The 19912-nt window shown below is 45.6% G+C and overlaps 1 protein-coding gene and 1 long non-coding RNA gene across 11 annotated transcripts in view; one reads left to right on the top strand and one right to left on the bottom strand.

Moving 5' to 3' along the window:
- Nucleotides 1-52: 52 nt before the first annotated feature.
- Nucleotides 53-19912, top strand: part of DDO (D-aspartate oxidase) — a 29827-nt gene continuing 9967 nt past the window's right edge. The window contains exons 1-4 of one of the 10 annotated variants that reach the window (XM_014734560.3): nucleotides 53-278; nucleotides 6466-6641; nucleotides 10654-10762; nucleotides 14245-14421. In XM_014734560.3, coding sequence (XP_014590046.1) covers nucleotides 184-278; nucleotides 6466-6641; nucleotides 10654-10762; nucleotides 14245-14421 — 557 coding nt within the window. In that variant the 5' untranslated portion in view covers nucleotides 53-183. Of the gene's footprint in view, nucleotides 279-4196; nucleotides 4633-4895; nucleotides 5738-6465; nucleotides 6642-10653; nucleotides 10763-14244; nucleotides 14422-19912 lie in introns of those variants that run through there. The other 9 variants (XM_001916542.5, XM_014734561.3, XM_014734564.3 and 6 more) reach the window with 9 other exon arrangements.
- LOC111775339 (uncharacterized) lies at nucleotides 690-7034 on the bottom strand. The gene is made up of 2 exons (XR_002810944.2): nucleotides 6208-7034; nucleotides 690-6110 (listed from the first exon to the last, which is right to left on the bottom strand). It is a non-coding gene; the product is annotated as an uncharacterized lncRNA (long non-coding RNA).

The raw sequence follows: 19912 nt of genomic DNA, 5'->3' as shown, positions 1-19912 counted from the left end.
TCATAAGGGCACTAATTCCATCATGAAGGCCCCACCCTCATGACCTCAGCATTCCATCCATAACATCCTTGTATGTATTTGTGTCAGTAAATGTTCAGCCAGCAAAACAGAAACCATCTGAGCTATTTCAAGCAAAGAGGAATTTAATACAGGGAATTGGTTACAAAAGTGTCGGAAGAACTGATGGAACAAAATGGAGAAGTTACCAAGAGATCAAGAGGCTGCTGCCTGAATTGGCCTGGGAGCCCACAAGCCTACGCTTTCTGCTTCCACTGCTCGTGAGAAATCTTATTTTCACTGCAGACCAGCAACCCAGGGGCCCACACTCCCACTGATACTACTGAGCATGCCTGTCATGATTTCAAGTTGAATTGAGTTGAATTTTTAGATTAATTGTAGGGAAAATTTACCCTATTTCTGGTATTGACCCTTCTATCCATTATCGTGGTTATCTCTCCTTTTACTTGGGTCAGCTTTAACATCTTTCAATGAAGTATAATTTTCTCCATAAATCGTGAACTTTTCTTGTTACCTTTATTCCTAGGTATATATTTTTATTACAAATAGAAACACTAAATTTCTAATATATTTTCTACTGCTACTGCTCGCATAAAGGAAGGTAGTTGATTTTTGTATATTGCTATTATATCCAGCAACCTTGATAAAAAAAAATGTTTTTAAGTCAAAAGGAAATAAAAAAACTTTCTTTATTGGGAGAAAAATTCTGCTTTTCCTCATAACAGTTCCAGATATTTGTCATACAGGACACCAAACACATTTTGTTCCTCTGGCATTTGTTAATATACACAGCCTTCTGATTTTACACTTGAAAAATAGTAATGTTATGTATCTATGATAGTTGGAATAGCCATAGCACATCAGATCTGACTCTGGTAACTATTTCAAGGAATACTTTACTATAGCATTGGAAAGCTCAGAGAATAAGCCTCATACAAGTAGGTAAACTTCAGGCAGGTGACCTTGTTACCAACTCTGTTTAACTGTAGTCCATACATCAACTTGACTTGACTAGGCAGTGAAGTGTGAGAGGCAGTAAGGCTTGTGGGTAAAAAAAAAAAAAGCCTAGCTGTGGGCCCTCCCAGTTAAGCAAATCAACCTTTCTTTATCTCAGCCCCCTCATTTGAAAATTCAAGATCATAATAAAATGCCCCTCATGGGACTATGCAGATGAAATGTAATACTATATCTACATTATTTAATGCCACCCTGCACAGCCCTGATACTGTGCAATGCTATTTCTCCATGCTCTGTATACTATTTCACCACTAGGTCAAGGCAAGCGTAGTCAGTGTCCTGTTTAGTCTTGGTCTTGGCCAGCGGACATTTGGGGCCAATCTGTCAATCCTCCATCACGCTGTCACTGTCCTGCGTTGATTGTGCCCTACAACATGCACTGTTTCCCCCTTGTGGACGCTGCAGTTTAGATGGTTCTGCTGATTGGTTTGGCCTATGGTAGTTGTAGGGAAGACTTCCTGTGAAGCCAACGAAGCATAATCTTCAAGCTCACTTCTCTCACTTGCACAGGCTCTTGTGAGAGACCTTAGTAATGGGTTCATAAGTTTTTGCAAAATTTCATAAATTTTGCAAAAGTAAAATATATTCACTGCAATCAGTCAAGACCACTGTCTCTTTCCACTCTGTCTCCTTTCTGTCACATTTCTCTTCTGTCAGATGCATCAAAGTGATTACAGGCATTCTTATTTTCATGATTTTGTAGTTTTTTTCCCTAAAGGGGACTCTTAAAACTGTATAAACTTCAGACCCCACAAAAGCTGAATCTTTCCCCCTCCCCTGAATTGCTGTTAAAATGTCTGTTGTGAGGGACGTTCAGATTGAAAATGTTCTCTGAATGTATTCAATTGAATGATCAGTTCTGAGGGACTCCCCTTTCTCTCACTCCTATCAAATATTTACTGAAAACATACTAAGTACAAGCAGTTCATTCTGTAAAATGACATATGCAAAGGGGTACTTAGTAAATTCTTGCAGTGGTGAAGAGGAGTATTTTCTTATCTATGATTGTGAAAGCTGAACTATGGAAGCCAGAGTCCGTGATCACTTTCCCCAACAGGGTGTCTTGGGGGTTGTGGGTGTTCATGTCTTATCCGAATTTGCCAGAAGTCAGTAATGGCTGCTCATTTTATCTCTAAAGTCCACACTGCATCAATATTTACTGACAACTGCTAGTTCCCTCAGTAAATTCATTTTTCGCATTCATTCTCTGCTTCTCCCTGGGCTCACCTACCCCATCGGGGATCAAACTTTGGAGATTTTTACAGATGTTCCAGTAAGTCTTGAAATTATTATTTTACAAGCAAGGAAGGGTTCAATTATAGCCTCTGCCCCACTTCTGCACCCGGAGTCGGGGTAGCCAATGTATCGGAGACTTGCATCTTTCTGAGTTCATTCCTTCCTCGCTTCCCTGCCCCAACCTGTAGCCATACGTGGCTGAATCCCTGGCTCCGTGAGCCTTGCCTCCTTAATAGCCTTCTGAAGAAGTCAAGCTCTGTCGGCTGAGGCCCTTCATTTACAGGCAGACTAACACCCCAGCAAGGCTATCACCTCACAAGCCATTGACAACCATAGACAGCAGAGCAGGAGCGGCTGGGTGAGCAGGGAGGCCCCCAGTACACTGCGCACGCAAGGCTCTGGGGACCTCTGGAGCCCAGGTGAAAAGTTTCTGGAAAATTCTTGGGGAGGAGTGTGAAGCTGAGCTCGGCCGCAGTCTCAGGGAGATCACTTCAACTCTTTGGACCTCATCCACTCGACTGTGAAATGACAACATAAGATCTTGCTAGACGGTCCCAGAGGCCCCTTTTAACTCTCACCCTCAATGACACCTAAAGTGGTTTTCCTACTAGTTCTTGAATGACCCCTCATTCAAGTCTTGTCGCTACAGTTCTGTGTAGCAAAAAGTAAAAGCCCTGTTAGCTGTACACACACAGCTTTCTTGGTTTCGTTTCTAAATGTTTCCTCCTCCTCTTGCTTTGCAGAGGAAAGCAGAGCCCTGACCTGGGCAGGGAGAAGAAGACGCCCTCTCAGGGACCTTCCATGGCTCCCATTGCTTTTCAAATACAGTCCTCCATCTGACCAGATTTCCAGCACTTTCACACTCTGCTCTTGCACAGACCTCCCCCTGGAGCCACCCGCTGTTTCCTCAGCTCTCTTTGAACATCCTGACTCTGCAGCTTTGCTCACAGCATCCTCCCTCCTGGTTTTTCCCTCCCTCCTCTTCTTTGTCCATCCAAGTCTCACTGACTTTTCAGCGCCTTCCTCATTTCCCATCCTCTCCCCAGGACTGGCCTCGTGGGTCCACCATGCTCTCCTCTCTCCTGAGCTCTCACGCCACCTACAGTTTGTGCTGCGTACTAGAGGACTGTCTTATCCTGCCTTGTTTCCTTTCTTGAGGGAGAAAACATGATTTTAGAAATCCTTCTGTATTTCACAGTCCTTGCAGTATGCTTTGGACAGAGTGCCTGCTCTGTAAATGTTTGTTGATTGATTTTATTGTAGGTGCTCAATAAAATATATAATATATACCACCTTACAAAGAATTTTGCATATCTTAATTCAGCAGATGCTCACAACAACTTGCAAGAGAAATCTTAGTTCATTCTCAATTGTCAAATGGGGAAACTGAAACTCAGAAGTTAGGTGACTTGCTCAAGGTAAAACAGACAGATTTCCTGATACCACAGTGTGTACTTTGGTTGTTAAGACCTTGAACCTCGGAGTCTGACATTCAGATTGGGCTTTGCCACTTAAGAGGCCTTGGGCCCTTCCTTATTCTCTTGGAGCCTCAATTTGCTCATCTATGGAATGGGAAAAATAACAGTACCTACCTCTCACGTGGTGTGTTATAAGGTGTCATGCATATCTCTAGCACATGGTTAACGCTAAGTACATGTTAATTACAACATTGTTGTCATTTCCTTGATACATCAAACTGCCTCCTTGTAAACAAACTTGTTGTCTGTAAAGTGTCTAGCACATGGTGGACACCCAGAAAATGTTGGTTCCCTTCTTTGAACATGTAGGCTAAGGAATCGCTTGGTTTTTATCCTAGATTATCTCCTGAATAATTTTTTAACTTCAATCAGGTCATTATTCTGCCCTCGCCCAACCCCCACTGTCACCCTCACCAGCCAACCCAGCAGAGCCAGGCACTGGTGGGAGGGGGCAGCTAATTCTGGGCACCAAATGAGGAAACCAGTGTTTGCTTCTAGCTGGAGCTTCTGGATGTTGGACAGGTTCACCCATCGTTTACTCCACCTACAAATCCCAGGCTGGTGGTGAGATGGAGGGTTTGTAAACTAGGAAGAGAAGGGCTGCTAAGGGTGGACCAGCTGCCAAAGGCTCGGCAGAGCCACAGCTCCAGGAGCTCACAAGACGAGGTCAATCGCTCCTTTCTCAGGAGAATCAGTGACAAAGACACAGGCGTACAGGCCAATGGAGAGTCAGATTAGAGGGAATGCCCGTAGTGAATTCCCCAATGGGAGGCAGTTTTGCTTTCCCTCAGTCTCTCAGGGCACGAGACCAACTGCTCACTGGGAAAACAAGTGTTGGTGCCAGAGCCTTCTGTGGGTTCCAAGGCTGCTTTTTCAGAGACAGGTACTTGAATCCTCCTGCTTATGGCTTAGGGGTCATTCTGTGCATACTCTGGGAGTTTGGGGGGTATGCCTTAATGGGATCAGGTGACAGCAGTTCACAGGTGACAGGGCCAAGATGTACCCACCTTGCTGGCTCACTTCTCTCCTCCCGGGCAGCTGGTCATTCTCAGCCACGGATTACTTTCCCTCTCAACTTAATTTATTAGAGCTATTTTGAGAAAGCCGCTGGGCAGGGGAGGCCAGTGTGAAACAGTAAAGCCAGTTAGGGGACAGGCGGCTGCCTTCTCCCCTGCCCCTTCCCTGGACCCTTCTCTTCTCTTCCCTCTGCCCTGGCATCCTGCTCCTTCTCAGCTAGACCGCCCATTAGGGAGCAATCGGATTAACTAATGGCCCAGGAAATGCATATACAGTTTGAGAAATAGAAATTACACATATTAAGCCTCCTTGGAGGATTTTAATTTAAGTATCGTAGTGCAAGAGACCTTCAGAGCAGGAAGAGAGCACTGACAGCCGAGCCCACGCCACTGCTTTGTCCTGCTCACGGCAGAGGGAAGTGCCCCACCCCCTCCTGAGGAAAGGTCAATCTTTACCTGCAAACGGCCATGATTTGTGCCACATGACCTGATGCCCTGGCTATTGCTGATTAGACAGGGAAGGGCAACTGTGCCAAGGGCAGATTTATAGGCTGGCTTAGTCCAATAAACTGGACTGGTGCTAGAACTTCGTCCAATAGGGATGGCAATGACCAAGTAGACTAATTGCATTTTCTGTCTCTGGAGTTTAACTCTGAGACCTGGAGAGAGTTAGGCAGAGAGCAAGAACAGAAGTGGAAAGACAAGCAGGGAAGCAAGCGTGGACAGGGGAGCTGACAGCGGACCAGGGCTCGGGGGACTCCTGCTGCTCAGCAGCCACGGGGCAGAGGGTGTTGAGTCTCCATCAATCCCCTAGTGCCCACGCTGGGTGCCGGTCTCCGGATGCCCGGCCCAGGCTCCTGGATGTCTGCTGCCTGCGTTTCCACACGGACTCTCGAAAGAAGCCCCCTTTACGAGACAACCTCAGTGGGTAACCTAGAGGAGCTAATTAAGATTTCACCTGGCCTGGTTTAGGTGAGGGAGGTGAGGCTAGGAGACCATGGGTCCCTCCCCAGTTTACAGAATCAGCACCCGATTAATCCACCAAGGAATCTTATCTCCGAGGTGGGGGAGGATGGGGATGGGAAAGGCAGCGACCCAGTCAGGGAAAAGGCGGGGGGAGCCTCGGTTTCTGCTGAGAGTGAGGAGCAGAAGAGGAGATGCCCGGTTCCGCTGTTCAAACCTTCTGTCACCTTGTTATAATTAAAAACAACCTTGTAGACAGTAAGAGCTGAGTTCTAAACGCCCGTGGGTGGTGTCCTCTCAGTGGCGGCTCCTCAGCAAGTTCCTGAGAGCAGAGACAGCAGCTCTGGTGCTCTTGTCGCCTCGCTTTCTTCATCAGCCTTCCCTAGGTTGTGCCCACAGGGAAAGTGGTTCAGGAAAGGAGTGGAATGGGAGACATGCCCGCCCCCCTTCCCTCCCCCAACAAATGCAAACCCGCTTACCTGTCCTGTGCTCTAAAGGTGACTTCAGGCCAGTTTTGCCCCAATGTCTAAAACTCTGTCGAGTCCTGGTTGCCTGTAACCCAACATTTAATGGAAAGAGAGCTTAAAGCTCTCATTAGCCCACGAGAAACGCTGACAGGAAAGGTCTTATTTTTGAGAGGATGTGGACCTAAGGAAAGAACCCTCCGGACCAAACTTTGTACTGGATGGAATAATCCTTAAAGCGAGGTTGACAGCCCACGCTTTCCCTCCTCACAGGCCCATGGATACGGTCCGGATTGCGGTTGTGGGCGCAGGCTTGATGGGGCTCTCGACCGCCGTGTGCATTCCCACGCTGGTCCCACGATGCTCCGTTACCGTCATTGCAGACAAGTTTACTCCCGATACGACGAGTGATGTGGCAGCCGGAATACTTATTCCGCACGCTTATCCAGGTGAGAGGGATTTTAGCTCTTCTGTCGGACATCATAGATGTTAGATAGAAGGATGTTGGTGGAATTCTGTTGACAAAGACAGCTGGATGTGCACGTAAGCAAGCGTGGTGTGCCCTTTTAATATCTTATTGGTTCATCTCTTAGCAAAGGCTGAGTTATGCTGCAGGACAAAAACAGCCTTCAAATCTGAGCAGCTAAAAAAGCAAAGGTTTATTACTTGCTCTCAGTATATGTTGATTGCGCATCACCAAGGGTTCTGCTCGTCACCCAGGGACCTAAGGTGATGGAGCAGCCGCCATCTTGAATGTCAATACCTGTACCTGGAGGAAGGGAGCTCCCGGGGGGTCTCATCTGGGCAGGAAGGACGTTCATCACTTCTGATGACAGCTCATTGGCCAGTGCTAGTCACGTGCTCCGCGCCCCCCCCCCCCCCCCCCCCCCCCCCCCCGCCCCAGCAGGAGGCCAGGAAGCGCAATTCTATCAGGTTCTCAAATGGACAGCCAGTACTCAGTGAACTGCACTAAGCACTACCACAACTGGTAACTGAGTCTTCCACTGATACCAGCAATGACCATCAAGTCAGAAACTACTTGTAATGGAAACAAAATTATCCTAACTTCCAAGCCAGTATAAAAACAATCGGTCAACATGTATTCAGCCTTAAAGATGCATTGATGTTTTGAAACATGTCCACGCATCCTTTGCAGTCTCTATTTTTCTCATGAAATGGGAGGTGGAGGGAAAGAGCATTAAATAGGAACCAAAATCACTTTGCAGCTAATGAGGTTTGTACTCACTGTCTCCACTGCGCATTTCCACTCTCTTTTTTCTCCTTTCATTTTAGTTTTTATTTTTTAAATCAAAGTTGTACATGCACATAGTTTAAACCATCAAATGGTTACAAGATTTAGTTACAAAGAACAGGAATCTAGTCTGTGAAAATGGCCCTGTCCGTTTAATCTGGAAACTCACATTCTTCCGTTCAAGAAGCCATTTTTGAGTTACTCAGCTGTTGACTTCTCCTTCCTGATACCTGTCTCTCTCTCTGGAATTCCTCTTATGCTGGGCCTCCTGGATAGGTCCTTCAGTTCTCTTAGCTTCCCCCGGCCTCCTATTTTTATCTCTTTCTCTTCTTGTTTTACTTTCTGGGAGATTTTCTCAATTTTATTTTTTACCTTGTTGCTGAATTTTTTATTTCTACTATAGCATTTTTCAGTCTAATGCTCTCCCAACTGAACTATTTCAGCTCCCTTCTACCACAGCATTTTTAGTATTGTAAAGCCCTTTTTTGTTCTCTGAATTTTCCTTTGCTATAATATCCTATTTGTGTTCTGTTGTTGCAATATCTTTTCTTACCTTTCTGAAGATACTAGTAATAGTTTTAAAAGTCTCTTCTCCCTGCATAGTTTCTCTTGTGTCCAAGTGTTTTAATTTTTTTGCTTGATGTTCTCATTTTTCATCTTGCTGGTTTTCCTTAGCCATGCGGTCATCTTTACCTGTCTGCTGACTTTTAAGCATAGAACCCTAAACAGTGGGTGGGAATTTCTGAGTGCTTGCCTGGGGTTTGTTGTCGTGAGCCTCATTGGAGTAGATGGCGGGGCTGCTTAGTTGGAGAACCTCTGATGTCATTATATTTGAGTCCTTCTTCTTGGGCAGGTCCTGTTCCCCAGAGGAGAGGCTTGTAATCTCCTGGCTGGGGAGGGTGAAGGCCTGGCTGGCAGCATTCTAGAAGGTGAGAGGAGAAGAGGGCTGCATCTTAACATGGGTTTCCTAGCTCTCCTGTTTTCAGTACGGTATCCCTGCCTTCACCTGTGCTTGGCGTTTCCTAGTCCAGAGACCCCCTGTTTCACCTAACCGAGAATAAACCCATCTTTTGCCAGGGTGGGAAGGGCAGTGGCCTTGTTGCAGGTCCAGGAACCTGGCTTTAGCAGCACCCGTGATGTGGAGTACCTCCTGGGAGCTGCTTCGCAAGGAACAAGCGCAGGAGCCTAGTGTGTTTTCAGAATGCTAGTTCACACCGGGAGCCTTTCTTGTGACCCGAGTTCTTGTGTCCACTTTCCAGGATCCCCTTCGTTTGCACCAGGCCCATGTGAGGCTATCAGAGGGCTGGCTGATAGTCATGGAATCATCTTCAAAGAAGCAGGCTCATCCAGGCCATTGAGGCCCGAGCTCACCCTTTGCCCAGGTGGTTGGGGCCCTTGGATCCGGGTCTTTTTCTCTGATGCTTCTAGATAAGGACTCTGGTCCTCTCTTTGGGCTTCTTTCAGACCAGCCCCAGTGGTAAATACGTTCTGTGATCATAAATGTCAATACCACATGGGGACCATACCCATCCTATAGGGTTGTTGTGAGGATTAAATAAGCTACTACGTTTAAGGCGTTTAGAACCATGCCTGGGACACAGGAAATGCTATATCAGCATTTGCTATTGTTATTACTGCTACTCCAGCTACGGTTTTCTTTTACCAGCACTTCAACATGAATTAGGTCATGAGGTTTCCTCTACCCACTGTTGAATTGGAATTGTCTGTTTTGGGGGGATGACTTCTGCAGCATACAAGTCACAGCCACTGTTTTATTTTTAAGGTTTGGGATGGGAACCAGGGGATGCCTTTCAATACAGCCCCATACACTGGCCTAGATTATTGAGGTTTAATCCTTATGAGATCTAATTTAGTTCTCTTTGCAGCTTATTATTTATTTCTTCCTTATTTCTAAACCAGCGGCCCCCAGTCTGCAATTTTGGAATATAGTGTTGAGTTCACATGGGCACACGTTTAGCGACGACAGCACAGATCCACTATCAAAAAACATATTTATTGGCTCTTTAGCAAGTAAATTGTTTTAAAACCCTGCCACTGGAACGCCCTCATTGACCTGGGGGCTTTGTCTGGGGAGCAGGACATCTCCAGGGACCTTTTCATCTCTGCTGTGGACTCCAGGGACATCTCTCCAAGCAGAGCTGAACCAGCATCCTCTCCGCCTCAGTTCCTTCATCTCCTCTGTGGCTCCTCCTGTAGCTGCCCCTCAGGATTACTGTTCCCCAGTCCCTGGCCTGATTCCGGGCTCTCCCTCATGACCCTTCCTCAGGGATCAGGTGTCCAAATACTTCCCCCACAGGTGGATTTGTCTGTGCCTGTGTGTTATGCTTGCTCTCTGTGTCTACACTGGACACTATTATTTTTCGTCTTGAACCCTGACCCTCATCGCTTCCCTTGCAGGCCTGGCACTCTTCCAGAAGCTGTGTCTGGGTCCAATCTCTTATGCTCTGGCAGGGATGCCTGGGGGATAGGGAGCCTTGGTCCACAGGACTCTGACAGAGAGGTGGTGCCTGGTATGGTCCCTGCACGCCTCTGGTGACCCTGGGAATGCTACTCTAAGCTGGTCAATGCTTCATGGAGTGGAGAGGGATGGCAGTAATGGCAGCCTTGGATGAGGCTGTGGGGAGCCCTTCCCGAGGATCTCAGCTCCGCAATGCCGGCCTTGTTTCCTTGTCTCAGAAGGGCTAGCAAGCTGGGCTTCCCATCGATGTGCAGTCTGTTCTCTGTCCTGGTTGACTGGGCCCCACCAATCTCCCCTTGTCACCCACCACATCTTTAGCCCTCAGGAAAGAGGCCTGGGGATCTTTCTCCTATTGTCTCAACTGTATGGCTGGCTGGATGCCTCAGCCGTGAACTAACTTCTGCTCAGATTGGTTATGGACACTTTGAGGATCTCTGGAATGCACCTTGTACCAAAGATCGCTTTCCAGCTGGCTCCCATGTCAGATTTTGCCCCGAGTCATCAATTTCCCCTCTGTCAATTAATCATTATATGAGCGGATGCCCAAAGCATGTGTCAACATCCAAAACTCTGGTTGCTGACAGATTCTCTACCACAATGTGGTACTTTATCTGAATGGTCCTCCCTTCCTCTTAATTTTTTCCCATTTTCTAGGAAGGAGCTTGTGTGAAGCATAGTCATTATCATCGTTTTCCTTTCTGTTCTGCTTTGCTTTTCTCCGTGATTACAGACACACCCGTTCACAAGCAGAAGCAGTGGTTTAGAGAGACCTTTGACCACCTATTTTCAATTGCCAATTCTGCAGAAGCTGGAGATGCTGGTGTTTATCTGGTGTCTGGGTAAGAGAGGAAATCTGATGTTATTTTAGAATTTAGAATGATCTTAACAGACTTTAGAGTTCAGCATAAAATATTGCGTATCTGCTGTGAGCCGAGTGCTGAATTAGATGTGGGAGGATTTAGAACATTTTGGCGTTAGACCAAAGAACTCAAGAAAAACAAGTTTTAGTATTAGACTTTTTAACAATAAACAACCTTTGCAGTTTCTCATCACAGGTACTATTTTGAGTTTCCTCAGGGATTATGCAGTGATTTGCAAATATGGCTAGAAGAACATATAGCAGGGAAATACTAAGCTTGGATTCTGTGAGATGATGTGGCTGATGGAAAAAGCAAACAAGTGTGATATTGGAATGGGTGCAGATGTCCAGGATAGGGACATCTTATTTATTTGGTGTCCCTGGAGCATGAGATGTTCCAAAAAGTAAATTTGCAGGTCACTAAAGTTGCCCTTTGAAGTGCCTTTTAGGAAAAAGTATTTCTGAAATGGTTAGCACACTTATATTTGATTTTTAATATCTGATTTCAGGAGACATGCATAATTAAGTGAAAGATTTTAAAAAATAAATCCTATTTATGTGCTGTTTAACATAACTAGCACTTAAAATATGACCATACCTTTCTATATCTTCTTAAACAGAGATCAGTAACCATTCTGTCACTTCTAATTTCTGTCTTTAATTTACGGTGTAACACATATGGCATCTGTGTTAAACTGTGTGATAACACGGTCTTGTCCGAAGAGTGGAGGGATGTCTGCCTTTTATTAAGTTCGCAAAACCACTGCATCTTTTCTCCTGTTTTAAAAAACTCTCCTCTCTCCTCTTTTTTTTTTTTTTTTTGTGAGGAATATTCGCCCTGAGCTAACATCTGTTGCCAATCCTTCTCTTTTTTCCGCTTGGGGAAGATCAGCCCTGAGCTAACATCTGTGCCACTCTTCCTCTATGTTGTGTGTGGGATGCCGCCACAGCATGGCTGATGAGTGAAGCAGATCAGTGCCCGGGATCTGAACCCACGCTGCTGAAGTGAAGCATGGGGAACTTTAACCACTCAGCCATGGGGCCAGACCCTCCCCTCTTCTCTTCTGAGGTCAAGCCTGATCTACTGTCATTTCCTGCTGTGAACACACCTGCATCAGGCAGATTTCTACCCTTTTCCTCTTCTTGCCCTCCCTCACCATCACAAACACCAAATGATGTTGACATCACTAATTTCCTACAGTCTCTACCCAAAGTAGCAACTTTTGCTTCTGTGCCTTCTGAAGATGGATTGATATTATAACTGTCTCCAGAGTTAGTTGATGAGCCACATAGAAAAATTGTTCTCATTGATTTATGGTCACACTTTTTTGTCCAAAACCAATGTGACCTGGTGTAATGCACAAATGTTGACTCTAAGTAATTTTCAGAAACTTCTGTATCCAAAATGCAAATGTACTTCCAATAGTAAGACTTTGCCACCCTTGAGGGTATTAAAAAGAGTGTACTTTAAGCTTTTCTAAAAGAGAGTTATTTATCTCCCTCACGTGAATGATTTTTATCGCACTTGCTTCCAAAAAAGATTTGAATCAGTCAAGTGAAGACAAGGGCACAAATGTTCTGTGCCTCTTTGGCGTAAGTATATAGCATTATTTATCTATTCATTCCTTCAAACAATTTAATCAGCATTTACCAGTATCAGTACTCTCCTAGGTATTAGGGATATAGAAATGACCGATGTAGTTCATGCTGCTTGGCATATGGTAGATGCTCAATAAATATGTTTTGAGTGAATTTTTAATAAAGGCAGACGTAGTCCTGCCCTCATGCAGCTTATAGTCTGTAGGGAATGTCCTATATCCAATGAGTTACAAATGAGACACAGATTACCAAGGGAAGAGTACAGGGTGCTCTGGAAGCATGTACTGGAGAATAAATTTGCTCTGGGAAGTTGTGAGAAGCCACCAGGAAAAAAGTGATGTTTCAATGGAGACCATCCAAATGAGTGTAGGTTAGTCTGGTGATGTTGTAGAGATGAAGGTGGCAGAGACAGGGTCAGGGACAGAGGAGGCAGCATTCCAGGTCGGGAGAATAGCACATGCATAGACCTGAGTCTAGAGTGACAGAGGTGTGTAGAAGGACTAAAGAACTCCAGGGTAATGGGAAGCCATTGAGAGATTTTACACAGTGAAGTAACTGATCATATTTGCATTTCAAAAGTATTCTGTTTGTGGTGTGGAGAACAGATTTGTGGAAAGAGAGGATGATGATGGGATGGATTAGTTGTTGATAGCTGGGGACAGAGAGTGGATGGATTTGAGAAATGCTTAAGAGGAGATTTGACGGGACTCAATAGTTGATGGCATGTAGGGGATGAGAGAGGAGGGTGTTGAGCATGATTCTTGAGTTTCTGGTGTTAGCACATGGTGGATTGGGTGCTGTTTTCCAAGTTGGATAAGACTGGGGAAAGGGGTAGGGGAAGAGTGTGTGAGAGGTTAATGTATGAGACGTGGTGGCAGACTTATCCAGTGGGGAGTAGGCAACATGGGTCTGGATCTGGTGGTGGAGCTCAGGAGAGAGAAGAGGGCTGGAGATGGAGCCTTCTGAGTGTTAGACCTATGATGGTGGTGCAGGGAGAGGGCCATCTAGCCCAGGGGAGCGTGCAGAATGAGACAGCAAGAGGACCCAGTGTACAGCCTTGCAGCAAACAAGATTTATACCTTCCACAGGGACTGCTTTGAATGAATTATTTAGAGATATAAATTCTGGTACATTATTGACCACATCATTAGCAACCATGTACAGCAGTTCAATGATTTTCCTTTTTTAGAGCAGCCATGATTTACAACATTTATTCCTATTGATGAAAACAACCCAATATTTATAAATCCAGATATGCCTAGCAGCTATTGGTAGCACTATTACAGGCTTCTTGTTAACAACAATATTATTCCAGCCTCATCAACCCCCTACCACGCTGGTGACGTAATGATAACAGGGCTCCCCCTGAAAGCTCTTGGCTTCTCTTATTGAGAGCTAGAAGTGATGACCTACAACTTAACTCCTAATTTGCCCCCTTGCTTCCTGTACACCCACCATTGCTCATTCCATTTAGATATTTTGTTCAGAACTGAATCCAACCTTTAAACTTTTGACAATTTGCTTACAATTTATGTAAAGCACTATGCAAAACAGAAAAACTTTTCCTCACACATGCAGTCGTAAGTAAATACAGAAAATCTGAGCAAGAGCTTTTCAGAAAAAGAGAATTAAATTCAATCTTTAAGAGACGCACTACTTTTGAAATGTCTTATTTGCCCCAATCATGAATATTTTAAATTTAGCTACTGAGTTATATGAACCTAAGAGAATGGAAGAATAGATCTTTCTCTTTATGTATATAGGAATATGATTTTTAAATTCCTAGAGAATGTCACACGGGGCTCACTAGAAATGTGCTATTTCACAAAATTTCAGGAAAATTTTCCACTTAATCTGTTTGAGTTGGCAGATATTTAGGAGCATGCCTACTGAAGAAGTGCCATTCTGGGCTGATGTGGTTCTGGGATTTCGAAAGATGACCGAGGCTGAGCTGAAGAAATTCCCCCAACATGTGTTTGGTCAGGCTTTCACAACCCTGAAATGTGAAGGCCCTGTCTACCTCCCATGGTTGGAGAAAAGGTCAGTTGAAATGCCTCTTTGCTATTTCCTTTGTCTGTCATAGCCATAAATAACTTCATAGCTGTTCAGAAAATACATGCTGAAAATTCTCTGTGGTCCCTTGGAGCTCTTTTGCATTGCATCTTGTTGCTCACAAATGTCTAGGACTTTGTCACACAATCTTAAGACAGTGTTTGTGTCACAAGGAGTGAGTCACACCACACTAGTAACACTTCCATCTTCTAGTTCTAGTGGGCACCTTGATGCACCATTTGGTCTCCTTCCCCCCAGTAAAGCTCACTTATTGAAACACTATCTTAGTTTCTTCCACCATAAAATGGAGAAGTTTAATACACTTCTGGCTGTAAAATCGTATGATTTACTTTAGTTCTTTAGATGAGAGAATCTTAGGCTTATTATAAATTATTTTTGAATTTTTTTCTCATTAGTGACAAAGAATATAGCTTCATTATTTTCTTTATTACAAAGAAGACCTCTAAAACTGAGAGCTTATTTAAGTTAGATATTTACTTCCTGACCAAGTTCAGCCCAAAATGCCTTGACCTTGCATTTTGGCTTGGTTTTCAGGACTTCCTGTTTCCTGTTTCCAGTTAGTTAGGAAACATATCAAGAGCATTTATTTTATTTTATTTTTTGCTGAGGAAGATTAGCCCTGAGCTAACATCTGTGCCAATCTTCCTCCATTTTGTACATGGGTTGCTGCCACAGCATGGCTTGATGTGTGGTCTAGGTCTTCACTCAGGATCTGAGCTCACAAACCAAAGCTGCCAAAGCTGAAGGCACTGAACTTAACCACTATGTCACAGGGCTGGCCAGCCCCCTCAAGAGCATTTTTATTTGAGATACATCAATAAATCTCTCTTCAGTTTAGTCTGAAAATTGCATACGTGTTGAAAGTTGTAAAACATTGGCACTTCCAATCCCAAAATCTGTATATTTGGTAGATGAATAGGAACAATGAGAACTATTATGTAAATGTCGGAAAAGTGACATGAGGTAAGCAGTGGCAACAATGATCTGGTCCCAGATGTGGGCTATAGGATAATTCATTCACATAATTCATTAATTCCACAATTCTTAGTTGAAAACCTAAATATACCTGGCACTGTGCTAGAAGCTGTCAAAAAAGGATAAAATATCATCACTGTTCTTAAGGAAGTCCTAGTCTCCTGGGGGTGATGGTGTGTATGTATGTATATATGTGTGTGTGTTTATATATGTTAATGAACAATTACAGTAACACACATAGTGAGGGTTTAGTACAGGTTTTGAGGGTGGAATGGGGGCACAGAGGAGGGAGCCTAAGTCTGTTAGGCTCATGTCAGGGGCATCATAATATGTTTTTGTAGCTTTGTAAGTGCTCTTCTCACTTTTACGTCTTGGCAGTTTATATGGGACATTTTACTTTTGTAAGTTCCAGTTTCATAAAACCTACACTTTTGTGCCTTGTTCACTGGCCCATAAACCACTGTTTGTATGCCAGATTTGAACCTGCATGCATCAGCTGATAGGTGAACGTTCTGAGCCCACATGATGGAGTTGCTCAACAGCCAACATTCAAGTTTCAGCAGCAGCAGCATCTTTTCTGGGTGCCAATGATATGGAGTATTAATTTTTGTCCTTATGTTATAAAAATGACTGGAAATAGAAAATTGCAAGTGCTACTGCTAGTGATTTGAAGTTGAGGTATCATATTTTTTTTATTAAATTCAGATAAGGGGAAATTATTAGGTATGCCAAAAGTGGCAGAGCTTTACTGTCAACATGGTGCATAATTTTTTTGACTATGATAAAAAACCAAAATGGAAGAACATGTACAAAATGTTGAGTATAAAAAATAAGGTGTCATTAGAGAGTTTTATTATGTTTGGCATTTTTAGTTTCTTTGGCTGAAGGTTCGTTATTACTCTCAGTTCTATTGTATGCTTCTATTGTATCTTGGAGTTTTGTCTCAACATTCAGGAAAGTCTGTAGAAACCCGGCTGGAGTCCTGTGGTCTCTGGCAGTTCAGGAAGAGGTGGGTAAGGGAGAACGCTGCAGAATGTTTGTTCCCATCACAGAGACTGCCAAGGGCTGGCCAAGGGCTTCTCTGTGTGCGGATGGCCAGGACATGGTCAGGGTTGGTAATGGACAAGAAGTAAAGGAAATGGACGAGCTCTTGTAAACCCTTCATCCAGATTCCTAAGATTTTCTTTGTCATTTTTTCTCTCTCTCTTCTTTATACATTTGTTTCCAGAACCTTTTAAGAGTAAGTTGGAGACATCATGCCCCATTTATACCCCTGTTTATTCCTAAATATTGCCATATGCATTTCCTAGAAACAAGGGTATTCTTTTACATAAACACAGTGTTATGGTAAGAATCCAGATATTTATATTGATACTATAATCTGTGGTCCTTATCTACATTTTGCCAATTGCCCCAGTAAGGTCCTTTATATCCCTCTCCCACAGACTGGAAGTGAAGGGACAGGGCTCTGGCTGAGCACATCCGTCAGCCCCACACGTCCATTTCTCATGCATGCCTGGAGAAGGGCCAGAGCTGGGTCCTCCAGGTGGCCCAGTGGAAGAAAGGTACAACTCAGATTAGCCAGGGTAAGTTCTAAATGCTAGTGAGAGTCTTGAGCCTGTGGGTAATCACTGAAGCACTGGATATAAAGTCTAGACAGAAGACTTAAATTGACAGAGACGTGCTTTCATTTTGCTTTAAGCAGCAGATAGCAGATAAAGTCCTTGGGAGGCGGGGAGTTTTGATGGGGCAGAGAGGGAGCAGGAGGCTCAGGGCACCTGAAGAGGTGACAGATGGGGTGCCACTGTGGCAGGGGGCAGGAGCAAGGAAGCCAGCTTCACTCCTATTTGTGTGTCCCCTCCTCTGAGGAGTCTTCATGAGACTTCCAGTTTACCTGTGGCTCCCTGAGCAGTGGAAAGCCCCTCCCTGGGTGGGGGGGGAGGGGGGGAGTCCCCACCCTGGACAGTGAGTGAGGCCCAGTCCCCGGTCCGCCTGCCGTTCCAGCTGCTCTCCCACTCTGGCTAGGAATGAATGTTTTCACTCTGGGGCCACCCTCAACCATTTTCACATGGAAGCAAAAATTATCTGAATGATTTGTTCTGCCTGCTTCTAAAGTATCACCTAGAAAATAGTCCTCCTTATTTCCATAATAACCTCATTTTCAGGCCTAATCTCTAACTGTGGGATGAAGGCCTGGGAAAAAAATCCCACTACCTTCTCATTACTTGGAAGCCTGCTGTCAGCATTTTACTCCACTTAAAATAACCCCATAGTGAGTGGTACTTTGTGCCAGTGGGAGCCACTTCCTAACCGCAATGCCATCGGCCTGATGACCAGCCAGCTGGTGTTCGTGCCTTGGAGCATGCTCTTTCCTGTCTGGTTTTAGGTGACAGAGTCAGGGAGAAGAGGTCCTAGGAACTGCTCTTGTCCCCCACGGAGTCCTGGGGTGGCCTTTTCCAGTCCATTTGTTTGATATGCACGTCCGCCATGACAGTGGAGGATGGGGGTGGCTGGGACGTGAGGGCCTCGGGCAGACTGCGCACACGGTATACTCCAGGGAAGTCATGAGAAGGAGACCTTTGTCCTAGCAACTGCCCGTCGCACCTTTCAGCACCCCCTCGTGCCCCTGATACGTCATGCTTCCTCCTGACCCCCAACGTGGGGCCTGCACGGACAGCAGGCCGGGCCTCCTTTCTGTGGAGATCAGTGTCCCCGTTCCCTCAGGGCCTGGCATCTGGCCAGAAGGCCAACGTGGAGAAGGAAGTGGGCCACACGTCCCCTTTCCTCTGGCAGGAAGCTTCATAGGGTAGGGACTCCTCTATGCCCAAGGCAAGCCTTTCAGGGGAGGACTTCAGGCCAGGTGGGAGGCAGGGCAGCGTCATGGTGGGGGGCGGCACCCCCGGGGCTCACTCTGTGGGCTACCCCCCACTCTCCTCCACCGAGGCAACCCAGCTGGGAAGCCACACGGTCTCTGCTTGTTCCTCACACCAGGGTCTGTTTTGCGGCCTTCTGTGCCCCTTCCACATGATGTGGGTGTTCAGCCTGCCGTGTTACAGCTCAAAAACGGGCATTTCACTCTGCAGGCCGCACCCCCCTGGCTTCAACCTAAGCTGCATCCTTTGGAGTATAATATCAACTTCCAAGCAGGAGAAAAATGTTTTTAACCGCAAACTAGATCTTTAGCATTTTTCAGGGAACAGAAAGGATCATCTCCCTCTCAAAACAAACACAAAAACAGAAACCATATATCCAATAATACCCAGAACGAACAAACAAACGAAACGCCCTGAGGTTTCATCAGCCGTGAGGATCATATTTTATCTCTTCGGCCAGTGGAGTCATATTCTGCTGCTTTTTACTTGCCGCTTCCAGGAAATGAATCATTGAGGCCATAAGTCAGCTGAACCTGTCTCTTGGCCAGGCATTCTACCTAAATAAATCATCCCCAGTGGAACCAGGAATGTCCTTCCTTTGATGACATCCAGGAAGCTGGGGGCCCCGTTTCTGTGCTGGAGACCCTATACCTGAGGAACATTGCTTTCTTTCCAGGAGGCCAGGCCTTATTCTGTGGCCCTGATGAGGCCCCGCGCTGACCACAGCCCTGACCACAGCACTGACCGCACTGGGCTTCTCTGCCTGTACTTTCCTTCCTGCTCATCTAATAAGTCCTCTCTCTTACTTTCTCTGGGACAGCCCTCCATCTCCCATCTCCCCTGGCTCCTGTTCTCCTATTTGGCCTGACTCACAGTAGTGCCTAAGAAAGAAACTCTTGTGGCTCCCTCAGCAGTTGGTCAGAAATAAAGATTGTACATCAGGAAGAGTACAGGCCGTCCCTGCCTTACCGCTGTCCAACTTGCCACGGTCCCTTCTTGTGTACAGCAGACCCCTGCTCCCCTGTGTCCAGCACACACCTTCCTTTCCGAGGCCTCTAGGGATTTCCTCCCCCTCCCAGCATCTGCTGCCCAGACCCTAACCAGAGGAGCAATGGGCAAAAGATGGTCCCAGACGCAGTCTAACGAGACCACTCCTCTTTCCTCCTGGCTACGCAAGGATGAAGTGGGAGGGCACCAGCCAGGAAGGTGGAAGATGCTGGTGTTTGTGTTTTCTGATGATGGCAACAAGGTTAGCAGGGAGTGGATGGAATCTGCAGGATGCCGTACTCTTGGGGCTTCCACTGGGGCTTCAGTAGCTGCCCTAAGGCAGCTGCAGAGGTGAACTTGTTTCCTGAAACCACACCTGCTGGACTAAGGATGTACGGCTGCTCCCCTCCTGGACCACCCAGCCCATAGGAACCCTGGGCCTCATCCATACCTCCTTCCCCAAAGGGACCAGAGGCGGCTCCCTGCCCGAACGGCTTAGACCGATTAATACAAGTTCCCGGAGTGGACAAGGCAGAGATGATATTCTGAGAAATGGGAATTAGAATGCAGTTTCTTTTACTAGAAAATGCATTGCAAAGGAATGAATGAAGAATAGGATCATC

This window comes from Equus caballus, chromosome 10 (genome assembly GCF_041296265.1).
Source record: "Equus caballus isolate H_3958 breed thoroughbred chromosome 10, TB-T2T, whole genome shotgun sequence".
In the NCBI taxonomy this organism is placed as follows: Eukaryota; Metazoa; Chordata; class Mammalia; order Perissodactyla; family Equidae; genus Equus; species Equus caballus.
The sequence above is the reverse complement of the archived record's forward strand: the minus strand, read 5'-3'. Positions and strand labels throughout refer to the sequence as shown.